The 22,747-nt window shown below is 42.0% G+C and overlaps 2 protein-coding genes across 3 annotated transcripts; one reads left to right on the top strand and one right to left on the bottom strand.

The window, feature by feature from the left end:
* Positions 1-969: 969 nt before the first annotated feature.
* gpnmb (glycoprotein (transmembrane) nmb) lies at positions 970-7,996 on the bottom strand. 2 transcript variants are annotated; one of them, XM_004547882.4, is made up of 12 exons: positions 7,714-7,996; positions 6,414-6,569; positions 6,156-6,317; positions 5,297-5,470; positions 5,038-5,199; positions 4,609-4,917; positions 3,572-3,631; positions 3,235-3,432; positions 2,618-2,723; positions 2,150-2,370; positions 1,936-2,026; positions 970-1,657 (listed from the first exon to the last, which is right to left on the bottom strand). In XM_004547882.4, the coding sequence occupies exons 1-12, from the start codon at positions 7,781-7,783 to the stop codon at positions 1,510-1,512; spliced, it is 1,857 nt and encodes a 618-aa protein (XP_004547939.2). In that variant the 5' UTR covers positions 7,784-7,996; the 3' UTR covers positions 970-1,509. The 2 variants fall into 2 exon arrangements, with proteins under 2 accessions (XP_004547939.2, XP_004547940.2); XM_004547883.4 differs by having other exon boundaries at positions 6,177-6,317; positions 7,714-7,995.
* Positions 7,997-12,675: 4,679 nt separating this feature from the next.
* On the top strand, positions 12,676-17,302 carry LOC101476701 (polypeptide N-acetylgalactosaminyltransferase 15). Its single transcript, XM_004547881.5, has 10 exons — positions 12,676-13,409; positions 13,534-13,700; positions 13,838-14,042; positions 14,848-15,015; positions 15,359-15,476; positions 15,888-16,082; positions 16,193-16,324; positions 16,422-16,523; positions 16,602-16,745; positions 16,835-17,302. Exons 1-10 carry the CDS (start codon positions 12,889-12,891, stop codon positions 16,997-16,999), a joined length of 1,917 nt encoding a protein of 638 aa, XP_004547938.2. The 5' UTR covers positions 12,676-12,888; the 3' UTR covers positions 17,000-17,302.
* Positions 17,303-22,747: the final 5,445 nt, after the last annotated feature.

Here is a 22,747-nt window from a genome sequence, read left to right on the forward strand (position 1 = left end):
CATGGCTTAGGTTTGAAGTTGCATCTGAAACAATGTTTACACAATACGCAGTGCTACATTTAGCAGAAACCAAACGGTGTATCCACACAGGCTCAGCCCAACTGTCTAGGTCTGTGGCGGAGGGGTAACAATTTGGGCTAATTGTGCAGCCACAGGACCTGGGCACTTTGCAGTGAAGTATTGACCATGAATTTCTCTGTATACCAAAGTATCCCAAAGTGAAATGTGAGTCAAGTCATGCAATAGGACAATGATGCCATGGATGGCACAAAATCTAGAACTGACTGGTTAAAGAGAACATGTTGCAATGGCCCAGTCGGCACCTGAATCACAGGGTGTACTTTACACAGGGATGCAGAGAGTCCTGTGAAAACATTTTCCACATGATTGAAGTCGTGTATGAAGTTGATACGAGTTCCACATGTAATGAGTTGACAATGCCCCAAATTCCAAAGCAACATACGTTAGGTAGTGCTGCATTAGAGAAATATTTAAAGTCACTTGGTAAACTTTGCTAAAGGAGTGAAAAATGTGTAATAGTACGGTATTAAAAACTTTAAGTTTAACAATTTGCCTCTGTGCAGTTTAGTGTACTGTACAGTAAAAGCATTAAGTATGTTGTGTGAACTACCTGCTTTAAAATCGGCAACGTGTGATTTGATTGCATTTGATTTGCAGTGTTTGTTTTGATCACAATAATATACAGGATTGTGTTGGGTTACAGGAAAGTGGTGACTTCCTTGCTTGTTTTAAAAGCCCCAAACGATAGTGCTAATGGTTAAAATCCAGTTTTTCACTAAACCATGAATTTTCTGCAGTTAATGTGATTGTGTGAAACAGTTTTAAAACAGATTTAACACCACACACGAACAAACAAATTAATAGAACACTAAAAATCAGTTCATCTAACGTTAAATACATTTTTTTCCAGCTCCATACAAAGACAGATTCCAGTGTCTTCAAAACATAAGTGGTTAGTTCACAGCCTTTATTTAGTGACAGACTTATTTATCAGCCTTTCATCCTCCTTGATTATGGCTATGTTTAAATCTTGGAGTTAAAGAAATTAAATTATAACTCATTTGAGGAAAACCATGCATGTATCACTACTAGTAGGATTTTTACCCGTACATTAATATACAGTATTCTAAAGCAATCCATGACAAACGGTACAAAAGCACTTTTCATCAAAAACAGCCATTGCTTGAGCCTAATTCATTTTATAGCAGCTACTACACCCTATGTTGCAATCAAAATGAGTGCCTCAATCACATATTCGACAGCCTCTTCAGTAGAAAATCATCACACCAATCAGCAGCTGCTGTAGCAGTAGCAGTTTTCTGGAGCACAATCAAACAATTAAAACAAGCAAAATATTAGTTTCTTTTACAAATATGGTATTCCTGCTATTTTTGCACTTTAATGCTTAAACTTTTGATTAGATTCATATCTGACAATCACATGCTTTAGGTGTTTTTTATTTTAAGTGATGATGCAGCTCAACAAAGCCTACAGGGGGTTTCTCTCAGTCAGCAGGTGACGGCTCTCCTCACTGGAGGGGAAGAGTGCCTCCTTCAGGCGAATCATGTGACCTCCAACCCCAGCATGGGGATCCTCCACCAGTGACCTGCGAATGGGCCGGTACACCTTGTAACGCCTGGAAGAAAGATGCAGGACACAAAAATATGATGGGAGGGTAATGACACTAACTGGATGTGAGCGGCAAGAGTTGGAAAAAGAATACGAGGTGTTTTACGAGCAGGGTAGTAATCAACTGGAAATTCAGTGAGAATCAAAGTGGCTTTGTGTGCATGTGTAAATGCTTTTTAATGTGGCAGTAAAAGGCAAAGTTGTGCATTAAAATCTTTCTGCATCATATATTCAGGTCTTCACACATTTACTGAAGGAATGCTGCTGCATCTGAAGACTACTCACTTGTAGACCACATAGGCAATGAATGCAAAAATGGCCCCCAGAACAGCACTTGAGGAGAGAACGACTTGGGCAGTGTGAGAGGTTGTGGACACTGATGGGTACAAAGGGCAGTGAAGAGAGTGTAAAACAGACCGGAAACTACAACACACCAGGCAACAGTTTCTACAAAGCTGATTTCAAGAAATATCCTGTTGTATGTGTTTGTGTAGCTAACCAGGTGTGTCCTGGGACTTGTTGATGGTGATGGTGGTGCTGGTGAGGGTCAAGCTGCTGGAGTTCTCCAAAGTGATGTTCACACAGTAGGTGCCCGGTTCCAGAAATCTTCGCGTCAGATGCACTTTGCACTCCGAGAGAGGCGGCACATCGTTGCACATGATGTTGCGTACCTGAGTGCAGCTGGGGTCTGACACGATGGTACAGGCTGAAGTGGGGATGCTGCGGATAAGGGATGAAGGATAAATCAAACCTGTTTCTTTATCTAAAATGTATAGGTTTGTGGGGGGGTGCCATTGCACCTAAGTGACTAAATTGGATGTGCAGGGAGAAGATCATCAAAAATAAAGTTGATAAACTCCAAAGGTTACTGTGATTTCCTCTTTGAATGTTTAAAAAATTATCTACAGTGTTTTTTTTTTGTTTTTTTTTTACATAAATTTAAACAAAGTATATAATAAATGCATACCTGCCCAGACATTTCACCAGGAAGTTGATGTCAGTGTTGGTGACTCTGTGGGCTGACACTTCCAAAATCCGACTGCTTGGCAGGGTGTTCAGTGGGTGCTTGGGCTCTGTGGGGAACAGATTAATTATTTTGTGGGTTTTGGATGTGTAATCCTCTTCCCCCTAAATAATAATATGATGAAGGAACCAGTCAAAGAATCATAGCATGAGGTTGCTTGAATACAAGTTTGTAGAGAGAAACTGGATCGCAACAATCAGGATTTAATGCAGTTTAAATGGAAGAGTGTTTCCTTTTCATTATCAGGGGTGGTTACGCCACACAAGTACGAGCCCCATCCCTAAGTCCATAGTTCGTGATGAAAGTGAAGCAATTCTGGGATGAAATGTGGGCTGGTTTCTTGTATGTTATTATGATAAATGTGACAAAATGGTTTTTGTTGGAAAGCTTTTAAAATCATACCCACTTTCATTAGCATTAAAGCCATTAAAGTATATTGGAAAATGTGCCCTCGCGTTTAGTTTTTTAAACTGCTACACCATGGCTTCTGTACAATGGTTCATGAAAAAGACTCAGTGGTATACAACATAACTTGAAGGATCCCGCACACTCCCACCTACCAACGACAGTGATATTGCCTGTGAAGGTCCCGTAGGCGTAGCGGAAGCACTGGTTGCTGTTGCGACGCCTGGTGCGGAGCCACAGCGGGGTGGTGGGGTTGGATTCTGGGGAAACAGTGGAAGGGAGGGGCTCTGTGGTGGGGAGATCCGTGGAAGCAAAAGAGGAGGTGGTCGAGGGCAGGCTGGTGCTGGGCGGCACTGTAATATGAAGCAAATGGGCTCTGCATAGTGATGCACGCTGGTATTTTAACTTCCTCACATGATATGATTCACCCTCTGCATTCGATATTCCTACATAATCACAATCATAATACACATTTAGCTGTAAAAGCCTCACCCTGTGTTGTCTCCATCTTGGCTGTAATCGCATGAGTAGCAAGTGGAGTTGTAGGAGCCTCTGAGGAAAAGACACGGGAGAAACATGTTTTTCCATTAGCACTGATTCCCCGTCTTTTTGTTGTTGTTGTTTTTAAACAGATACTTGTCTGTGTAGGTTCTCAGTGACGTCATGGTAGTCCTGCGAGCTTTAAAAAACTTTTTTAAAGTTAATTGAAGATGTGTAAATACCCGAGACTCTCCCTCTTTGGTTTTAGATCACCTCTCACCTCTTGGATGAGAGGTGAAACTTCTTCAAGAAACTTAAAGAAGTGCAGTCACCTTCTTTTTACGCTCCGAAGAAACTGTAGGCACTTGCAGATAATGATTCTGTCTTTTAAAGTTTTACATGTATTTTTTGTTTTTACATTCTTCATAACATAACTGTTTAAGTAGCAGTTGCTTCATATCCCCAAAGTGAAGAGAGATAACTTACTTTGTGTGGCTCACATTTCCCTTTTTAAAGTTTATATTTTGGCATTCCAATTATATTAATTAAAAAAGACTGAAAGACTGTATATAAAATAAGCCATAGTCTCAAGGTCGAAAAAGTCAATCGAAAGCAGAGATGCAGTTTTTCTAATGGCCAGCAGGGGGCAGCTCCTCTTGGTTGCAAGGAGATATCTAATTGTATAGACACATTTGAGAAAATGACCCAATTTTCATTTTATTGATGACTTCAGTGAAAACATTCCTCATTAGTTTATGGTCTCAATTGCTTGTTTAAGATCTTAATCAATATTATACATTTTCTCCTCTTTTTTTCCCAATTGCAGAGAAATTGATGGCAAAGACTTGTCTGTTATGTAAGTGTGCAGTATCCTTGGGTTCTCAGTCAGAGCTACCCCTCTGGTTTCAAAACACCAAGATAGTGACACATGACAGTGTGCTGGCTATCTCCATCTGGTTATAAGGTTTGTATAAAAAGTTAACAAGTCTTCAGATAATACTTTGCTTGTTTTGTCATGTCTATATCTTTGTGACTACTTGTGACAGAACCTGTGGACGTGGTCGAGGTCGGGGTGTTGGCAGAAGGTGGACATTCAACTGGAAACGCTGCCTCGACCACCAGCTTCACAGTCATGGTCCCCAGCTTACTGTAGGCGTGCGTGGTTACGTTGCGATGCGTTACCAGCTGATTGCCGTCTCGAAAATCCCAGATGTAGTCAATGGAGGCAGCAGTTTTCAGGTAGCCGCTGGGGTCATGGAGGTGGACTTTGAAAACCACATCCTCACCACGGATGAAGATATTCTCAGATTGGTTGACTGCACCCTTCTGAGAGATGTCGACCGCCACTGGAATTTTATCTAAGGGAGTGCGTAAGAATAATGTAAATGACGTATTAGGTTTCTGCCTGTTTGTATCTCTGTTTGGCTGAAACATGTAGGCAGATAAAACTGTATAAGCAGAATATTTGTTGTTCCCACCTGTGACAAAGAAGACGGCGTTGTCGGTAGAGAGGGGGCTGTACTTCCTGCGCTCGCGTTTCCTGTAGACCATGACTTCCATGACCTCTGCCCCCAGAGGGATGTTGGTGGTATTGATGGTCACACTGGAGGAAGAGCCGTCACACGTCTCAAAGTACTGGCCTGGGACAAAAAGAAGAGACAAACTGAGTTGGTTTGGATGTTCTTCTTTTTCCTTTCGTATCCTGTGTACATGCAAACTTGTAAACTTGTATCTCACCCATTGTGTGCCAAACATAGACGTAGCTCTTTCGTCTCCAGTCATTGCTCTGAGGGAAGGGTCTCCCATCTGGGAACATGTTGCATTTTGCCTTGTCTATACATTTTCCAAAGCCATAGTCATCCAACCAGGAAGTCCAGTTGTACACGTAGCCAGAGCGAACCTGCCCATTGGCTGTTTGACAGAAAATAAAGTGATGTAAAAGCTTTAATTTTAAAAAAATAAAAATGAACTGATTTTGCATGATAAATCTGTTCAGCGATTACACATGGCTGGTAGCTACAAATGCTAAGATAACTATACTATGATAACTAAAGACAATGAGTAGCCAGGTTCATTGAGGCGTAATTTGTCTATTTTAGTGTTTATCAGCAGCTTGTTCTGGTTTTTATCTTAAGGGGGAGCCTGCTTTAACTCTTTCCCTCATAATGACGTGTTTTGACACCCCCTGTGCCCTTAATAACATGTTTTGACATCTCAATATGTATCAATAAACATGTGGTTTGATGACCATCAGATTATGTTCCAGATTTTTTCAAGACTCAAGGGTTACTCCTAGTGGGCCATCTTTTTACAACAGTGTACAATTTAATTTGCTCTTTGGTGGGCTTACATAAATCAACCACAACATTTAAACCACCTGCCAGCTGTGCTGGTCTCTCATGTGGATAAAACTGCTCTGACCCATCAAGTACAGGCCATTTGATTGACTCCTCGTGATCAGTGTTTTCACTTCACCTGTCAGTGGTTATAATGTTGTGGCTGATCAGTCTATATGGCCCCATGATGCTTTGTGGTGGTGTGATGCTATGTGTGTGCAGGTTCATGGCCTGGCCCGGCCTGGCTTTCTTGGCAGCACCTGACGCCTCCAGCTCCGTACCATCCTCACAGTGCTCATCCCAGATCAGGTTCCCATTGGCATCCTCCTTCTGGCAGGGAGGATACTCCAGCTTTGCAGTGAAGGTGATGGAAGAGCCATTCAGAGCTGGACTGTCACTGGTCAAACGGACTTTGGGTTTACCTGCAGAGAGGTGGACTTTCCAGGTGAATGACCTGAAATACCTACGCAAATGTTTCAATGGTGAAAAAAAAAACACCCAGAAAACAAATTACCCACCTCTGTGGTGCATAAAATCATTTAACTTTATGTTTAGTGGTGGGTAGATGTAATCATCCCATGGGTTGGTGTCGGGAAGCCAGCCAGGGATCGGTGGGATTGGAAATGGAAACTTCCCTGATAATGAGTGCTTGTGTGGGAATACATCCCTGTATGCTGGGGAGAGATAAAGCAGAGAGACAAGGACAAGGAACCTTAAAATGTATTTTGGTTTGATGTGAGTCCCTCACTAAAGAGCTTCTGTCATTTACTTGAATCCATTTAGAGGTTAAATGTTTCTTTCCTTACTTGTGAAAAGAGAAACCTACTTGGATTTCATTAGGCTCCTTTAAAATGTAATTAAATGTTAAGTAACAGTGTAGCCCCAAAATACCCGCATAATGACCAAAATCATGTTTATTTCCTGACATGGAAAAATCTGCTTCCAGTACCTGGTTTCCACCTTTAGTAAAAATATTTTACTAAAAGCTCCCATGACTGAAACGATGAAATGATTGAGGGCTGTACAACAGACTACATTTAACTAAGCCCAATAAAACAGGAGGAAAGCGTTTGGAACGTTAGGCATAAATAAAATGTTTATTGTTATACAAAAAAGATATTGGATTTATACATTTTTAGTAAGATGACCTAGTTTTTGATCTTTCATCTCCACAATCTTACTTATTTATTTTTTTTATTCGGATCTCCACGCCCTTGTTTTCTGCTTTCTCGTCATCTAGCCTGAGTGACATATTTTTCAGCGCAAAAACAAATTCAATCTGTGTAATCTGCTTAAAGGCGAAGAAAAAAACGATCCAAACATCTGGAACGTCTGTACGCAAACAGAAATTTATTCAGCCAAGAGAGCGCATGGCGTGAAAATAGAGGGGGAAAGGTGATTTTAAATTTGCATTTATTAAATTAATGTCACATTTGCTTTTTTTATGATACCGGAGGAAAAAGATTGTTAAAACTTTTTACGGGATTCCATCTGGTTATGATAACAAATTAGAGAAAGCTACGATTTCTCCGTTTTTTCTGGATGTAGAGAATTGTCTGTTTGTGGAGTGAGTAGCAGTCTTAACGGAGCACACGCCTTAATCAGTCTCATGGGACTCTGACTGTAGAGAGCGGATGGCAGGACGAGTTAAATAAACAAATGAATAAACAAACAACCCTAGGAGATAAACATCAAACACCAAAATTATTCAATTCACGTAAAGACATTAAATTAAAAATCTGAAATCAATAAACCAACATTTTTAAACCACAGCCACAACTCTTTCACTTCAAACTATTCCAAAGTAGCGCCACTTACTTTTGCGTCCATCAGCTTGATAAAGAAAGCAGGCACAAGCCAGGAGGGAAACACACTGCCAGGCTTTCATTTTCACTCGTCCGTGGGGGGTAAAAACAGTCGTCTCTGCAGCTTTAAGTACCCACGAATAGTGTCTCTGTGCGCCGACACAGCGTGTCCCTCTTTCTCCTCGTCCGGATTTGCCAGTACTACCCCTCCGTTTGTCCCGCTGTCCACTAATTTAAAGTGGCTCCGCTGAGCGCACAAACATGTGATGTTTCCTAACGAGACACATCTCATCACTCATTAGTCCCCCAAACTCAGGAAACTCATGAGAGACGAGATGCGCGCGGACTGCACCGTGCGCATGCTCATCCTCTTCTTTCTCTCCCATTTGACAAAAAGTTCAGTGACTTTTAATCTGCTCAATCTTTCATACTCTTGCGTTTTTTAGAAGTGTTATTCCCTTTCGTGTTAATCTGTTTATTTTATTTTTTCCCCAGTTTATCATTTCTGTTTTTTATTGTTTAATGTAGTCGATTTTTTAATTGTTAATTAACACGGCAGCACATTGTCCACAATAAATATATTTCAATTATATCGTTTTCTTGTCCCTTCTTTGTTCTCAAATTTGAGAAGTTTTATTAACTTTATTAGATAATAAAATTTTGATCAAACAATGTTTTTCTTAAATATATAAAAAGAGGGTTTTGTGTGTGATTTAGTCGGATCATGTAATTATATAATTACATTAGGAAGCCTGGATATCTTCTTATAATATTATATTTTCCTTAAGTTCTGCCACGGAAGTCCGATAACAGATAAAGTCCAAGCGTGCAGAGCTGTGCACACATGACTGAAATGTTTGACACGATGAATCGGAATCATGCTGAGACACCTCACTCCGCGCGTGGAGGTTGCGCCACAGATGAATCCTAAAAAAGCAGAAGGGATGCCTAATGTTCCTTCTGCGTCGTGTTCGCTTTCGACACCATCCACCATGTGATGAAAGTCACTGTTGACGGCAGGTCTGCTGCTGCAGCTGCTGTCACAAGAGAGTTTGGAAAAGGGTTACAAAGGGATCCTCGCGTGCAAACAGATTTCTTAAAACTGGGTTCAAAAGTCAGCGGAGTCTGAACGAACAAATAGCTCACGCGGAATATTTCTAGCAATGGTATTAATGGACAAAATACTGAAAATAAAGCAATTATTCGTCTCTATTTAAATAAATAAAAGCAGAAACAAAAGAGAAGGAGCTTGAATAAATTGTGTGTCCTTGCTGGGTCGTGCGATTTCAAGCATAGAAAAGCAAAGCAATGTCAGCAGACAAGGTTTCTAACGAATTACGTTTTTAAAATAAATAAATAAATAAATAAATAAATAAATAAATAAATAACAACACAAGAAATAAACAAATAAATAGAAACAAAAAAACTTAGATCTAAAAATCCGGGGTGTTGATTGTGACAAATCCCCCCGGCCGACAGGCGTGGTCGCCTGCAATTTTGCGAATTTTAATCGGTTCAGTTGTTGGGAGAGCTCCAATAGCTCCTTTAAAGCTCTGAGATCTGCTTTGCATGTTTTAGATATCGAGCTTCAGAATCTGTTGGCATTCGAGTGAAATCTGTGTTTTAATTCATTAAAACCTTTGTGGTGTCCTCGGGATTCCCATATGCTTGTTTGCCACTCACCTAGGGACCATTATTGGTCCGAGGACACCACAATTTGAATAAATAAAAAAGGAAGAAAGTCATTGTGGCGGTTAATTGCTGTCACATGTTAGAATAAAGCCACCAGACATTCAGCAGCTTGGAAAAGCTGCATTGATAAACGAAACACTGATGGCCACTGATCAAGACCACGGGATCTGACAGAAGCTCTTGAAGAAAACATTATTAGAGCAGATGTTTAAAAACGGCACGTAACATGTTATATTTCTTTGATCCAACATGCTTTGTTTTGAAATTCTGAAATTAAAATTTGTGCTTTTTTTTTTACACTTGTTGTGTTAAAATTCATTTATCACGACTTTTCTTAAAATGACACTACAGTGCGGATCCTTAGATTCTTCTTTTTTTTAATCAACCAAGTGTAGGGGAAACATCCATTACTTGCAATACCGACTTTCTCCAGTAGAGGGAAGCACCCCTCCGCAGCTTCTCATGCAGCCTGTTACTAAACCCCATTCCTCTCGAATCAGATCAACTCTTGATCATTTCCAGGGTTCAGTAAAACGTTACTGAACACTAAAAATTAAGTGTTTATTCTGATTCTGCATATGTTGTTTTCATTATTAATGAACCTCCTGATTAGTTTCTACATTCATTCAAGTCCTTTGCTATAAAAAAAAAAAAAAATCAATTTTAATGAAATTCTGAAATGTTTTTATATCCTCAAGTTCAAACCCCCGACAAATGCAGTTTATTTACAGAAAACGGTAAAGCTGGAACACGTTAATTATCGATGGTTCAACTTTTAAAAGTAACCCAAATGTGTATTATTTGTCCAGCCGGTGTTGTGCCAAAAAGTGATTTCCGGTATTTGCCAAAAAGCGATTGCTCATATTTAAAGTGCTATAAGTAACTTGTTGGGCTATAATATGTTAAACATATGTCAAATGCATCCCTTATGGATGACATAAAGTCATCTTGAGCCACAAACAACATTCGTGTAACAAGATACAAGCCGCAATCAGTTTTTGGCAGCGACTTTTATATAACCTTTATTTATGCAGTAAAAAAAATCTCATTAACATTAAAAATGTATTTTGTAAGAGTAAGTTGCCCAACAGGACAGCAGAAACGGCAGCAAATATTACAATAGTTCTGTAAAAATATTTTAAGTGGGGATAAAGGACCGGGTTGGTTATAATGTAAGTACAAGTTGTAAAGATACTTAAAAAACAGATAATTTTTTAATTCTTTATGTAACCCCTTTGTATCCCCTGTTCACTGAAGTCTATTTACGAACATACGTAAAGATATTACACATAAAAAATACACAGAAACACTGGAAATCAGTTTTTGGCAGACAATCACTTTTTGGCACAACACCGGCACAAAAATATGTCTCTGTCTGCTTGTCTTCTATGCAGCCCAGAGAATAAAAAGTGCTCCAGGTTGTAAAAGACAGAAATATGATTGAAAAACAAGCCAACTGTGCAGCCAGCAGTCCCTTTATCCCCCCCCCCCCCCCCCCCCCCCCTTCCCCTTTCTCTCTCACTGTCGTGCCGTCTCATTTACAGCTCTGGCTTCTAGCTAGTGGACTGGATGGAGGAATGCAGAAACATTCCTGGGAATGTGGACAGGATCTTCAATGTGTCTGTGTGCGCGCTCGCGCGTGTGCGTGTGATCCTTTGGTGTTTGCACGCTTGTCTGAAAACGTGCTGGCGGTGGAAACTTTAATTCGGCGTGTGTTTTGGCCGCACAGTGGAACATATGAGACTGTTCACTGCGCAGAGCTGGAGCTACACAGAGACATTCTTTCTTTTCCAACCCCGAGGCGCGTAAACACATTCCCACCAGAACACTGGAGTCAGGACCCGGTCACCGCTCTTTCTCATCTTCGATTTCTCTCTTCAACCCCCCCCCCCCCCCCCCCCCCCCCCCCCCCCCCCCCACACACACACACACACACCCCTTCTCTCTCTCTTTTGGCCTTTCAACTTGTCAGCCTGTCTCTCCAGGTGCTCTGTCCCAGTTCTTGAAACTATAATCATAATTATCAGAAGGCACTCTACGCTGTTGTCCGGGAGACGTGAAGTGTCCTTGTGTGGTCTATAACACACTCATTAAGCCTGCAATGGAGCTTTAAGAGAGCCACTGCCACCAGGACAGTGAACTGGTCTCTCAGTGCAGCCGACCTAAGCTCTTAAAGCTCCTCAGGCTTTCCTGCCAGCTTGTATGGAGGTCTTTCTCGCAGATGTTAGCCACAATACAGAGCAGAAGCAGAGAAGCTGCCATGGCGCAGAAGACGCAGAAGGGTTTGTGATGTGCACAGTCTGACCTTCTAATGCCATTATCATAATGTATTAGGAAATTATTAGGCTTTAGTTTTTGCCAATTTTCCACTCAAACCTTTACATGATATATGGGCATGCTCCGAGTGTTTTTCTTTTTCTTCAGCAGTTCAGTTTTGTGGTGTGGGAAATTCCATTCATAGAATACCAAAAACAAGTTTATGACAACACACAAGCATGCACATTTCCACTTGTCGAAAAAGAAAACAGTAAAATAAACACGCGGACCCAAGTCATTCGGTCTTTACTTTCTTTAAGACTGGCTGCCAAGATCTCCACAGAGAACCAAGGAGATCGAAGCCGTGAACGCCCCGCTTCCCGGCACCAACAGACGGTCATGGGACCCGGAGGCCCGAAGCCAGCTGGCCAGAGGAAGCGTCTTTGATGTGTGACGCCCGGAGGGAGACGCCTGCTACAAGCAGACTCTCACACACAGACTGGAGGAAATGTAAAAACATTGTGTCTTTCCACTGCAGTGCGGACTTATTTATAACTGAGCTAGTAAAAATGTGTTTTGAAATGGCTAATTATGGCTTTTACCACTTAATTTAGAGTATTTTGGGATTCCCCACAAGGCGTTTCAGGAATAATAAGATGACAAGAAGACAATACTAATACGGCGTCTGAGCCAAGTAGACTTCCTAAACTTTAAACATTGTATTTTTATTGCGATGGAAAGTGAAAAGCAATAAGTGTATACTACTCTGTGCGTTCTGGAGAATTTTCTTAATTATATTTTTTCTAAAATTATCTTTTAATCCTTCTTGTTATGAAGTAGAGACGAAGACCTGAGCAGGTTGAGTAACAGGTGGATACAGGAAGTGACGACCTTTACATGATTTACATGACGCAAAAAATTTTGCACAGGCTCTAGGACCGCGGGAGGAGCTGGATGAAAGACAAAGTCAGCGAAACTCCATCATCTCAAAGTTGAGAACTTGTCTCAAACCTGCACTGTATGTCACTCTTGTCCCAGCTCTGGTACTCAATGAATGCGCCTCTACTCTTCTTCAGGGGATTCGTGTGCGATCTATTTATTTCTTGAATCATTCTAGTTGCATCACGCTGATGAAATGCAGTGCTCGTCAAGATGAAGCAAAACAAACACATCTGCAATTCAAAACAGCACCGGGCCGCCTTCTGAGCACAGTCTCACGCCTCCTGCGCCGTTGCTCAGCATGAGGCGGAGGAGCGCCATCCGGAGGAAGATGCTCTGCCTCTGGCTGCTGCTCATCGGATTCGCTCTGGTTGCGCTGGCGCTCTCAGATCTCTTTAATCGGGACAGCGACCGCAATCTTCACAAACCCGGCCCTCCCCGCCAGCCCCTCCAGCGGATCGCCAGTCCTCCGGATCTAGAGGTCATCGTGGACTCCCATGACCCTGCTTTCGAGCTAGGCGCCGATTTGACTCCTCTGAAATCTCTGCAAGAAGACCAGCTGTTATTCGTCCCATCCATACATGGCACCAAGAGCTCGCCACAGAAAAAGCGGAGTTACAAGATGCTCCTTCCCGGAGCAAGTAAAGATACCACCGTACGCGGGCCACCTACGCACGGTGAAATGGGGAAAGCAGTGCGCCTTCATCTGGAGGGTTTGGAGAGGGATATGGAGCTCAGGGCTTTGCAGCAGTACGGTTTCAATGAGGTAGTGAGCGAAAGGATTTCTCTGCATCGCAGGCTGCCAGAGGCGCGCCATCCAGAGTGAGTGAACAAAGCGCACGATTGAAAATATAAACCAAAAGTTACCCCATACTGGAGTTCAACAAGTGCTAAAAGTTAGTGTAGTTGTTACTGCTTTCACAATTTGTCCCCCTCCCATCAACAGGTGTTTGGGGGAGCAACACATCGAGTCTCTGCCATCGGCCAGTGTTGTTATCTGTTTTAATGACGAGGCTTGGTCCACTCTCCTACGCACAGTACACAGTGTCCTCGACACTGCACCTAAACAGTATCTGCAGGAGGTCCTGCTGGTGGACGACCTAAGTCAACAGGGTGAAATTATCCATCCATCCATCCATCCATCCATCCATCCATCCATCCATCCATCCATCCATCCATCCATCCATCCATCCATCCATTAATTCAGTGTGCTGACAGCTTGTTCCGCCTTTTCTCTATGCTCCTCCTAGGTCACCTGAAGACTGGGCTGAGTGAGTACGTGTCTCATCTGGATGGAGTGCGTTTGATTCGCAGCACCAAACGCCTCGGGGTTGGAGGTTGCCGGACATTAGGTGCTACCAGGGCTGTTGGGGAGGTGCTGGTGTTCATGGACTCCCACTGTGAATGCCAAAAGGGCTGGCTGGAACCGCTGTTGGAGAGAATTGCCCAGGACAGGTACTTTTTTAAAATTATTCCAATTAAAAATCTATTTTCATATTTTACGGCGAGAAAGCTCCTGTTAGTATGCTGCATACTAACAGGATTCCAAATGCAAGTTCTTAAATGGGTGACATGTCAAAATATAAACAGTTACTGTGCCAGATTTTTTTTTAACTTTCTCTAATGAGTTCAGCCTTTGGACAGAAACACTTGTGAGGAGATGAAGGGTTCAGACTTATCATTCGCCCTTACTCATTAGCAAAGCAGGGCGATGCATGAGGTGTATGTGTGTGTATCGAGCACTGAGCTCCCATGATTTGGCTCTCGTCTTATGTCTCAGGCTGCCTGCAGCGTGGCTCTAATTAGACTAGGTAATTAAGCTGAGAGCTCGGGCTTGGAATCTGCAACCATTCGGCTCTCTCGGCCACATGTTTGACCCCTCTCCCATTTTTTCTCAATTCCCTTTTTGATCTTTTCATTTCCTTAAAGCATCACGCCACACATGATCATTTGGCATGGATATTTCAAACAGCACACATGGGGAGCCAAAACATTCCTCGACAAAGGACAGTACATGTTTCTGAACTTCCTGTGACACAGCCGGCGTTTGCAATTACAAACACATGCATACAGAAATGAAAACGCAGTGTCTATTTTACCTAGTTGTGCACAGATTAGTAAATGTAAACGTAGTCAAGGAGTTATTAGCTATAACTTGACTAGTAGTGGCATGCTTTACATCCAAAGTAGTCTAATTCACCACACTTAATAAATGCAAATAAAAAGAGCTGCTGAGATCCAGAATGTGGTGTCTTCTTAGGACCAGAGTGGTGTCCCCCATCATGGATGTGATAGACTGGCAGTCCTTTCGGTACAATGCCACCCAGTGGCCAATTAGGGGGGTGTTCGACTGGAGACTTGACTTCTTTTGGGAATCAAATCCAGAGTTGCAAGATAAAGACCCAGAGATGGCTGTCCAACCTCTGCAGTAAGTGTGCAGCTGTTAAGGGGTGCAAGTTAGATTTAATGAGTTCTTATTTGCATGATAACAATGCTAAATGAACCATATTAAGAAAGACGGATCAGATGTAATTTTACACGGTATGTGTAAGTGCATAACTGACCTTTGCCTTTGAAAAGTCTCGAAAATATGACCAATTAGAATACAGAAGTATAAAAACTAAGGACCATACATGTGGAGCTGTTTGTCCTTGTGTTGCAAACCCAGACTTTAACATCCTGAAGTTCATTATGTCACTCTACTCCAGAGATACCAACACATCCATGCAGTTCTTTTTAAAAAAAAATGATGCTGGTTCTGATTGTGACAGGAGCCCAGCGTTAGGAGGTGGAGTTGTGGCTATCGACCGACATTTCTTCCAGAGCGTGGGAGCCTATGACCCTGGGATGGTGCTATGGGGTGCAGAGCAAATTGAGCTGTCAATCCGGGTAAAGGAAAGCTCATTTGATGTCAACTTTCCTGCTAAATCCTCCAGTGCACACACACCAGACAGAGAGATGACAGACTGCATTTGCTTTTTATTTTAAGCCATGTAAGGTATTTTAGCAATACTTTGCCTGAGTGATTCGGTTGCCTTCTGTTAGTGCTTTAGGATTGCTGTGCTATGAGATGATGCCTTTTGCAAATGGAAATTTCAGCTTGGATAGTGGTCTGGGAATGTCCTGGCCCACTGATGAATGTACCAGTGTGAGAGCAAAAATGTTATAAATCAACTTGTCTGCCTGGGATGACCATTAAAATATGAAACAATATGACTAACAAACGGGGAATTAAAAAAAAAAAGAAACACAGAAAACAATTATATTCTTTATTACTGAAATACAACTACATTCTTATAGGTGTGGTCATGCGGCGGCTCCATGGAGGTGGTACCTTGCTCCCGCGTGGGCCACCTCACTCGCCGCCACCTGCCGTATCGCTTCCCAGATCAGGACTTGCTTCAGAGGAACAAGATCCGGATTGCTGAAACCTGGATGGACACGTACAAGAAAATCTACTACAGAAGGGACACGCTTGCTCATTTCATCAGACAGGTGTTTGTGTGTATGTGTGTGTGCGTGTGTGAGTCAACACATCTGGTCAAGAGATTGTCTGGTGAGTGTGCACCACATACAAAAAAATGAAACTTTCTTTCTTTGTCCAGTCTGAAAACCCGAACATCACGGAGCGTCTGCGGCTGAAGAGGAGTCTGGGCTGTAGGAACTTTCACTGGTTCCTAACTACAGTCTACCCACAGCTTTATATCCCCCAGGACAGAACTGCACTGTCAGGAGAGGTATCACAAGCTCTCACATGCTCATACATGCACACGAATATATGAACAAGTTGTGTATGGATGGACTGTGAGGCATCATGTCTGTATCTGCTTGCAGCTGTACAGTGTTGGTACTGGCAGATGTGTAGACTATCCCCAAGGTCGGGGACTGCAGGGTGGGGCCATGGATGTGGCACCGTGCACTGGGACAGGTAGCCAGGTAACCATGATTACAGATTACTTGATGATAACAACAGGTAAGTGAGACATCAGTGAAGCTGATCTCTTGCTGTTGTAGCACTGTGATCTAAACTCTGAGGGTGAAGTGCGATGGGGTCCCACGGGAACTTTGTGCTTGGATACTGAGGGAGAGAGGGCGGTCCTCTCTCCTTGCGCCAGCCACCGATTGACCCCCGGCACACTCCAGTGGAAGTTCATAAAGGCAAGACGAAGAATTGAGCGACAGGCAGTTTTTATGACTACCCGGGGCATTTAGCTGACTCTCTGCATATGTTTTCCACTTTTCCACAGCTGAGCGGCCAGCTCCTCCACCAACTGTCTCAGTTATGTCTGGAGGCTGTAAAAGAGGAAGGCGACAACAAGCGCAGCACAGGAGGTCTTTTCCTGCGCCAGTGCACCCACCACCCCAGACAACAGTGGCACTTTGAACAACTAGTGGCTCCCAAAGGTGCCTGATAGAGGGACTAGCTTTAGCAAGATATAAATCCCAGGCAAATCTATCATCATATCACATATTTGTAGTGTCATACATATATTTATATTACACACACACACACACACACACACACACACACACACACACACACACACACACACACACACACACACACACACACACACACACATGTATTTTGCAACTTTTTGCTCCTGTTTTAAGGATTGCAATTATCATTACCTGTATTAACTGTATTAACTAATGATAATGTCAGTTTCAGTACCTGTTGTCTTTATGAATATTTCATCATATATATTATTATAAAAACTGTATATTAAATTATTTTTGTGTCAGTAAATGGTTCCGTGAATTTGTGATCTGTTTGTGTACATTTCTAAAATATTTAACCGGCAGACAAAACACCACCACAGCTCTGAATTCAGGACAGTTTTGCCATTATGCTGGCCTTCACGTACACCACATCTAAGCAAAAACTACAAAGAGTTTATTTTCTCATATCAGGAAGAACAGAGGTGTTATGATAACATTAAAATGGCTGCATCTTGTTGAAGTGTCCAAACTGCTGAAAGAGTGTGTGCAGCATGGAGAGTGCCTGGATATTATATATCAACAGCAGAGGGAGCCATCAGCCTTCAGAATCATTTCTAAAAGCCAAACTCCTTATTTTGGTATTGTTAAACACAAATAGCACCCCTCCCTCCATTCTAGTCATTTATTATAATATATATAACATGTTCTTATATGCATTTCTGTCATTAGGGCTAACCTAACGGATGTGACAGTGACGTCCATCCGTCTGAGAGAAGTGGATTTGCTCGACAACAGGAAAATTTGGTTTTGTTTCTAGGTATTAACTCACAGTCTAATAAACCAGATTTTCTTTAGGCCATGGAGCTTAAGAATAGGATGGACTCTAAACTGGTTCTCAGTGTCTCTATCTTGGCCTCAAGGCAATGAGTTCTAATAACCCCCAATACTCAGCCTCAAAATAATGCTCTTCTTAACCCATGCTCCACTTAGCCCAGTGAACTTCACAGCACCTTCTGAATAAAAAATAAATAAAATCATATGGTAACCTCTTAGTATGTCTTTCTTAGTTATGCACCTACTGAGCTGTTGCAAAGGAAGTGCAACATATTTCTGTTGCAGTGGGTTTTCAGAGATGGGCTAGGGCTATCGTATGGAAGCTGTTTGCTTCTCTATCAGAAGTAAACAGCTGCTGTTGATTCTAAATGGTCGAAATTGCATGGCTGTATTTACATCGATTCCCATTGAAAAATACAAAAAAACCCCCAATAATATATGTGCTTTCTATAGCTGTTGTGCTTACACTTTAGCATACATCTATATATTTTTTATATTTTAAAATCATCATTATCCGTCTATTGATCTATCCAATAATATTTTTTTAAATGTTATTATTTAATTGTTTTGTTTTTGTGAAGCAGTGGTTAGCACAGTCCCGTCGCAGCAAGAAGGTCCTGGGTTCGAGTCCAGTCTGGTCTTTTCTGTGTGGATTCTTCATGGGTTCCTCCAGGATCTCTCTCAAAGACAAGCATGGGGTCAGGTTAAATGGTGATGAATTGCCTTCACACTGATTTGAAAATTCATGCTTAAATTGGTTTGAATTTGAACATGAATGGCTGTCTGTCTCTGTGTGATAGATTGGTGACCTGTCCAGGGTGTTCTCCCAGGGAACAACCACACAAGTATCAGTACCCACTTCTTTTTTGATAGAGAGTACAGATACTTGGTACTTTGAATTTCACTTCAGTTACTTGATAAAGTCTAATTTACTAGCTAACTCTTGTGATGACCTCTCCACAGACACAGAAACTGCATGCATTCACAATCAGAAAGCATTTGACCTACATGAGAGCAGCACCAGGTACAAAACCTTTGCTGTCCAAACACAACATTAGAGCAAAGCTTCGGTTTGCCATTGAATGGAAAGACAATGACAGAGTCATGGTAAACATGCTTGGTGCACACCAAAGACAGCTTTAAGGGACACAGTATTAAAAGTGAATTACATGCAAGAAAACCCCTCCACCATTCAAGCCAATGTTTTGCTTCCATTAACTACACCCTGATGCCAAGCTTACTTTTTCTGCTTGCTCTTAGTGTGTGTCTCCTTTTTTTGTTAATAAATGACTGAAAAAGCTAGTTTTCCTTATGGCTTTGTAGTGATGTAATCAGTAAGGAGAAGATCTTTACTGGTCTAAAAATAGCATAAAAAAAGAAGAAAAGAATGAGATGTAATTACCTTTCCACGTGATAATAATAATAATAATGGATTGGATTTATATAGCGCTTTTCAAGGCACCCAAAGCGCTTTACAATGCCACTATTCATTCACTCTCACATTCACACACTGGTGGAGGCAAGCTACAGTTGTAACCACAGCTGCCCTGGGGCAGACTGATAGAAGCAAGGCTGCCATATCGCGCCATCGGCCCCTCTGGCCAACACCAGTAGGCAAGTAGGGTGAAGTGTCCTACCCAAGGACACAACGACCAGGACAGAGAGCCCGGGGATCGAACCGGCAACCTTCCGGTTACAGATACGCTTCCCAATCCCCTGAGCCACGGTCGCCCCGTGGCTCAGGGACACTTCTCATAGACCTCACAGGGTTACTGTGAGGTCTATGAAAAGTGTCCCTAATAACAGTCTTCTTTCAGTTAGAAAGTGTTTGATTTCAAAGAGTTGGGAAAATAAATTTCCAATAGATCATTCAGATTCATTCAAAAATCTCTGGTTTAAGGGTACTTAGACCTTCCATAAGAGAAGCCCACACAGTAACCACAGACTGCCACACATGTAGGACTTGTGCTGGTGGGGGACTGGGTGATCCCGGTGTTGACTTTATTACTGGACAAGCCTGATGGTTCATCATAGCTCTAAATTCCATTTCCACTGCAGCGTAAGACATGTGAAAAAAAAAATCCTGGCATTATATTGTTGTATTAGTACCATTATAAGTTGTTTGTGCTGATTTAGACAGTAAGATTGAAATTCTCCTTCTCCGGAGGACTCTTCTTATCCTCGTCTGATGCTGTATGTGACCTTTTCCCTCCCCTCTGTCTTCCTTACACAGCGTCTTCCATCTCTTCTCCACGCTGAGGTGAGTGTGATGAATACAGTAGACTCCCACATCAAACGCTGATTGCTGCTGGGCATGTCACAATCTCACCAGCCTCTTTGTTTCTGCTATGTTTTTTTTAAACACACACACACACACACACACACACACACACACACACACACACACACACACACACACACACACACACACACACACACACACACACACACACTGCAGCGAACCTGCGTGACTCAGATGGATCTCAGCTGCTGCGATGGAGGAAGCTGTGGTGTCTTTATGAAGATCTATGGGGCTATTTCACCCAGGACCAGGGTGGCTCTACTGTACTGTGCAACCCTCAAAGAGCCTTGGGTCTTTTTTTACAGAGACACTGTTGTTTCCAGTGATTCATAAAGCACAATTAGGTTGATGTGCATGGGCCTCAGGAGCGGGGCTGACACAAAGCGAAGATTAAGTGCATTAAAATGTGACAAAAACTGGGCTTGTGACACCAATTAAGGTCAAAGACAAAAACAGCTTTTGAATGTATCATTTAGAAAGTTCGCGTGAGATGCAAACACTTTTTACTCACACCCTGTAGATTCAGTTTCACAGCAATACCTATATAATTGTACCATTCTAAATCCTGGAAACTGCTGGTTCTCAAAACACTCAAAAATGACCCTAATGAGAAGAAAACAAATTGTTGCAGTCTTCCTCATTCGCCCTACAAGTCCAGTTTTCCACACAGACAACTGTTATGGAACCTCCCCTCCATGTGCATACTTGCAAAGCTGGAATGATGGAAGAGAGCGGGCATTAGTGACAAAAGATGTGTAAAAGGTGGAGGTTTGTTGCAAAGTGGCTTGCAGTGTTTTCTAACCATAGGCAGACTAAAACAGCTGAAAATAGCATGCCCTATATGAGAGTATCCCAGTTGCATCAGCTAATCTGCTGACTGTGGCTGAGGTACACAGAACTAGCACTGCACTCAATTTTAGCTCATCTGAAGATGCGTTTTTGGTCATCTGGTGAATACAGGTCAAAAATTCATTCTCTTTTAGTTCTGCCTCTGGTCTGTACTCCTGAGAGAAGACCTCAGCTGAGTGCTGCAAGAAACAGCTTTCACATTGTTTTCACATTGTCATTTAATACACAGTTTTTCTAGTAAAAAAAATAGTGTATTAGTCATATTAAAGCCCAGAGCTGTCATCCGAGCAAAGCGTTACTCCAAATAAAGAAAGAAAAAATGTGTGATAAATGGTTGTGAATACACAGGGGGATTTTGAGAAAAGTGATAATTCAGGCTCCTGAACAACAGAAAATCTGCTTTAAAATCTGATTCAGTGCCACAGTAGACAAATTATTGATCTGTCTATCTATCTATACATACAATCTAACCACCAATTGTGCTATATATGTTAGCACTGTTGCCTCAAGAAGGTGATGGGTTCAAATCCTCCACCTGGCCTTTCTGTATCGAGTTTGCATGCTCCCCTGTGTATGTATGGATCATTTCTTCCTCCTACCACAGTCCTGAAAAATGCAGTTAGTGGGGTTAGGTTAACTGGTGATGTTAAATTGCCTGTAGGTGTGAATGTTTGTGAAGATTAGATAGATAGATAGATAGATAGATAGATAGATAGATAGATAGATAGATAGATAGATAGATAGATAGATAGACTACTTCAAATACCAGCCCTGAAAAACACCTAATAATAGGTATAGTTACTTTAAGGTGACAAAAAAATGGCCAGAAAACTAATTAGGGCTCAGAGCTAAGAAACCCATGCTGAGACAAGAGCCTTATTATTTATCCTATCAGTTTAATGTTTCAGCTGGCATCTCAGGCTATGAAATAGTCTCAGCTTGGATGGCTAAAAGAGAAAAACTGCAGGTATCTTTTTTTTTTTTAAATGTTAATTTTGGCTAGTTATCCTTAACAAAACACACAACCACACAAAAGAATCTAAAGGCACTCCATATATGGCTGTCTGACAGTTTTAAAGTGCTTCAAAGAATAAAATGCTCCTCGGCATTACATTTACCGACAGACTAAAGCTTTCTTCCTTCTCACTTAAATGTCTAAACATTTTTGACCAGACTTTTCAACAGGGACCCTTTCACCACACAAGGGAAGACCACAATTTACTAAGAGCTCTTCATGCTGATGATCCTTCTATCTTGCATTTAAAAATACCAGACTACTGCTCGACAGGTGAGCGGCAAAAGAGGTAATTTAGCAGCCATCTCCTCTCCTCCGCTGATGGGCCCAGCCAGACCTACATCCCTAAAAGAAGAAGCAACCATTAATCTCTACATCTCACATGCTCATTGTTCCGCTGCTACCCCTACCACCACTTATACCGTAGCACCCAGAGGAGAAGCTCAGACTCATTTATCAAACACAAAGATGAAACCGCCCCTCCCCGCTTTATCCAAATCCAAATATAAGTATTTGGTTGTGCAACAGCAGCCACCATCTCAGAGTGGAACAGATAAATGTAAAGCTCTTGTACAGAGAGCCGCTCTATTTACATGTGTTTGTGTGCTCTCATAGAGGTCCAAGCAACAAAAAGGCAGCACCACACACAAACACACACACGTACAAGTCAAAGAATGACACACGACAATGAGATACAAACATAATGTGTTCTTCATT

Source organism: Maylandia zebra, linkage group LG22 (assembly GCF_041146795.1).
Source record: "Maylandia zebra isolate NMK-2024a linkage group LG22, Mzebra_GT3a, whole genome shotgun sequence".
Taxonomy (NCBI): Eukaryota; Metazoa; Chordata; class Actinopteri; order Cichliformes; family Cichlidae; genus Maylandia; species Maylandia zebra.

Excerpts from the sequence above, each read along its gene's own strand:
- gpnmb (XM_004547882.4), bottom strand. The coding sequence starts at position 7,783 with ATGAAAGCCTGGCAGTGTGTTTCCCTCCTGGCTTGTGCCTGCTTTCTT. Across the intron at positions 3,632-4,608 it reads GACCTCGACCACGTCCACAG|AGGCTCCTACAACTCCACTT; the intron begins GTTCTGTCACAA and ends TCTTTTCCTCAG. Across the intron at positions 1,658-1,935 it reads ATTGCCTATGTGGTCTACAA|GCGTTACAAGGTGTACCGGC; the intron begins GTGAGTAGTCTT and ends TCTTTCTTCCAG.
- LOC101476701 (XM_004547881.5), top strand. The coding sequence starts at position 12,889 with ATGAGGCGGAGGAGCGCCATCCGGAGGAAGATGCTCTGCCTCTGGCTG. Across the intron at positions 13,410-13,533 it reads CCAGAGGCGCGCCATCCAGA|GTGTTTGGGGGAGCAACACA; the intron begins GTGAGTGAACAA and ends TCCCATCAACAG. Across the intron at positions 16,524-16,601 it reads GCACTGGGACAGGTAGCCAG|CACTGTGATCTAAACTCTGA; the intron begins GTAACCATGATT and ends TTGCTGTTGTAG.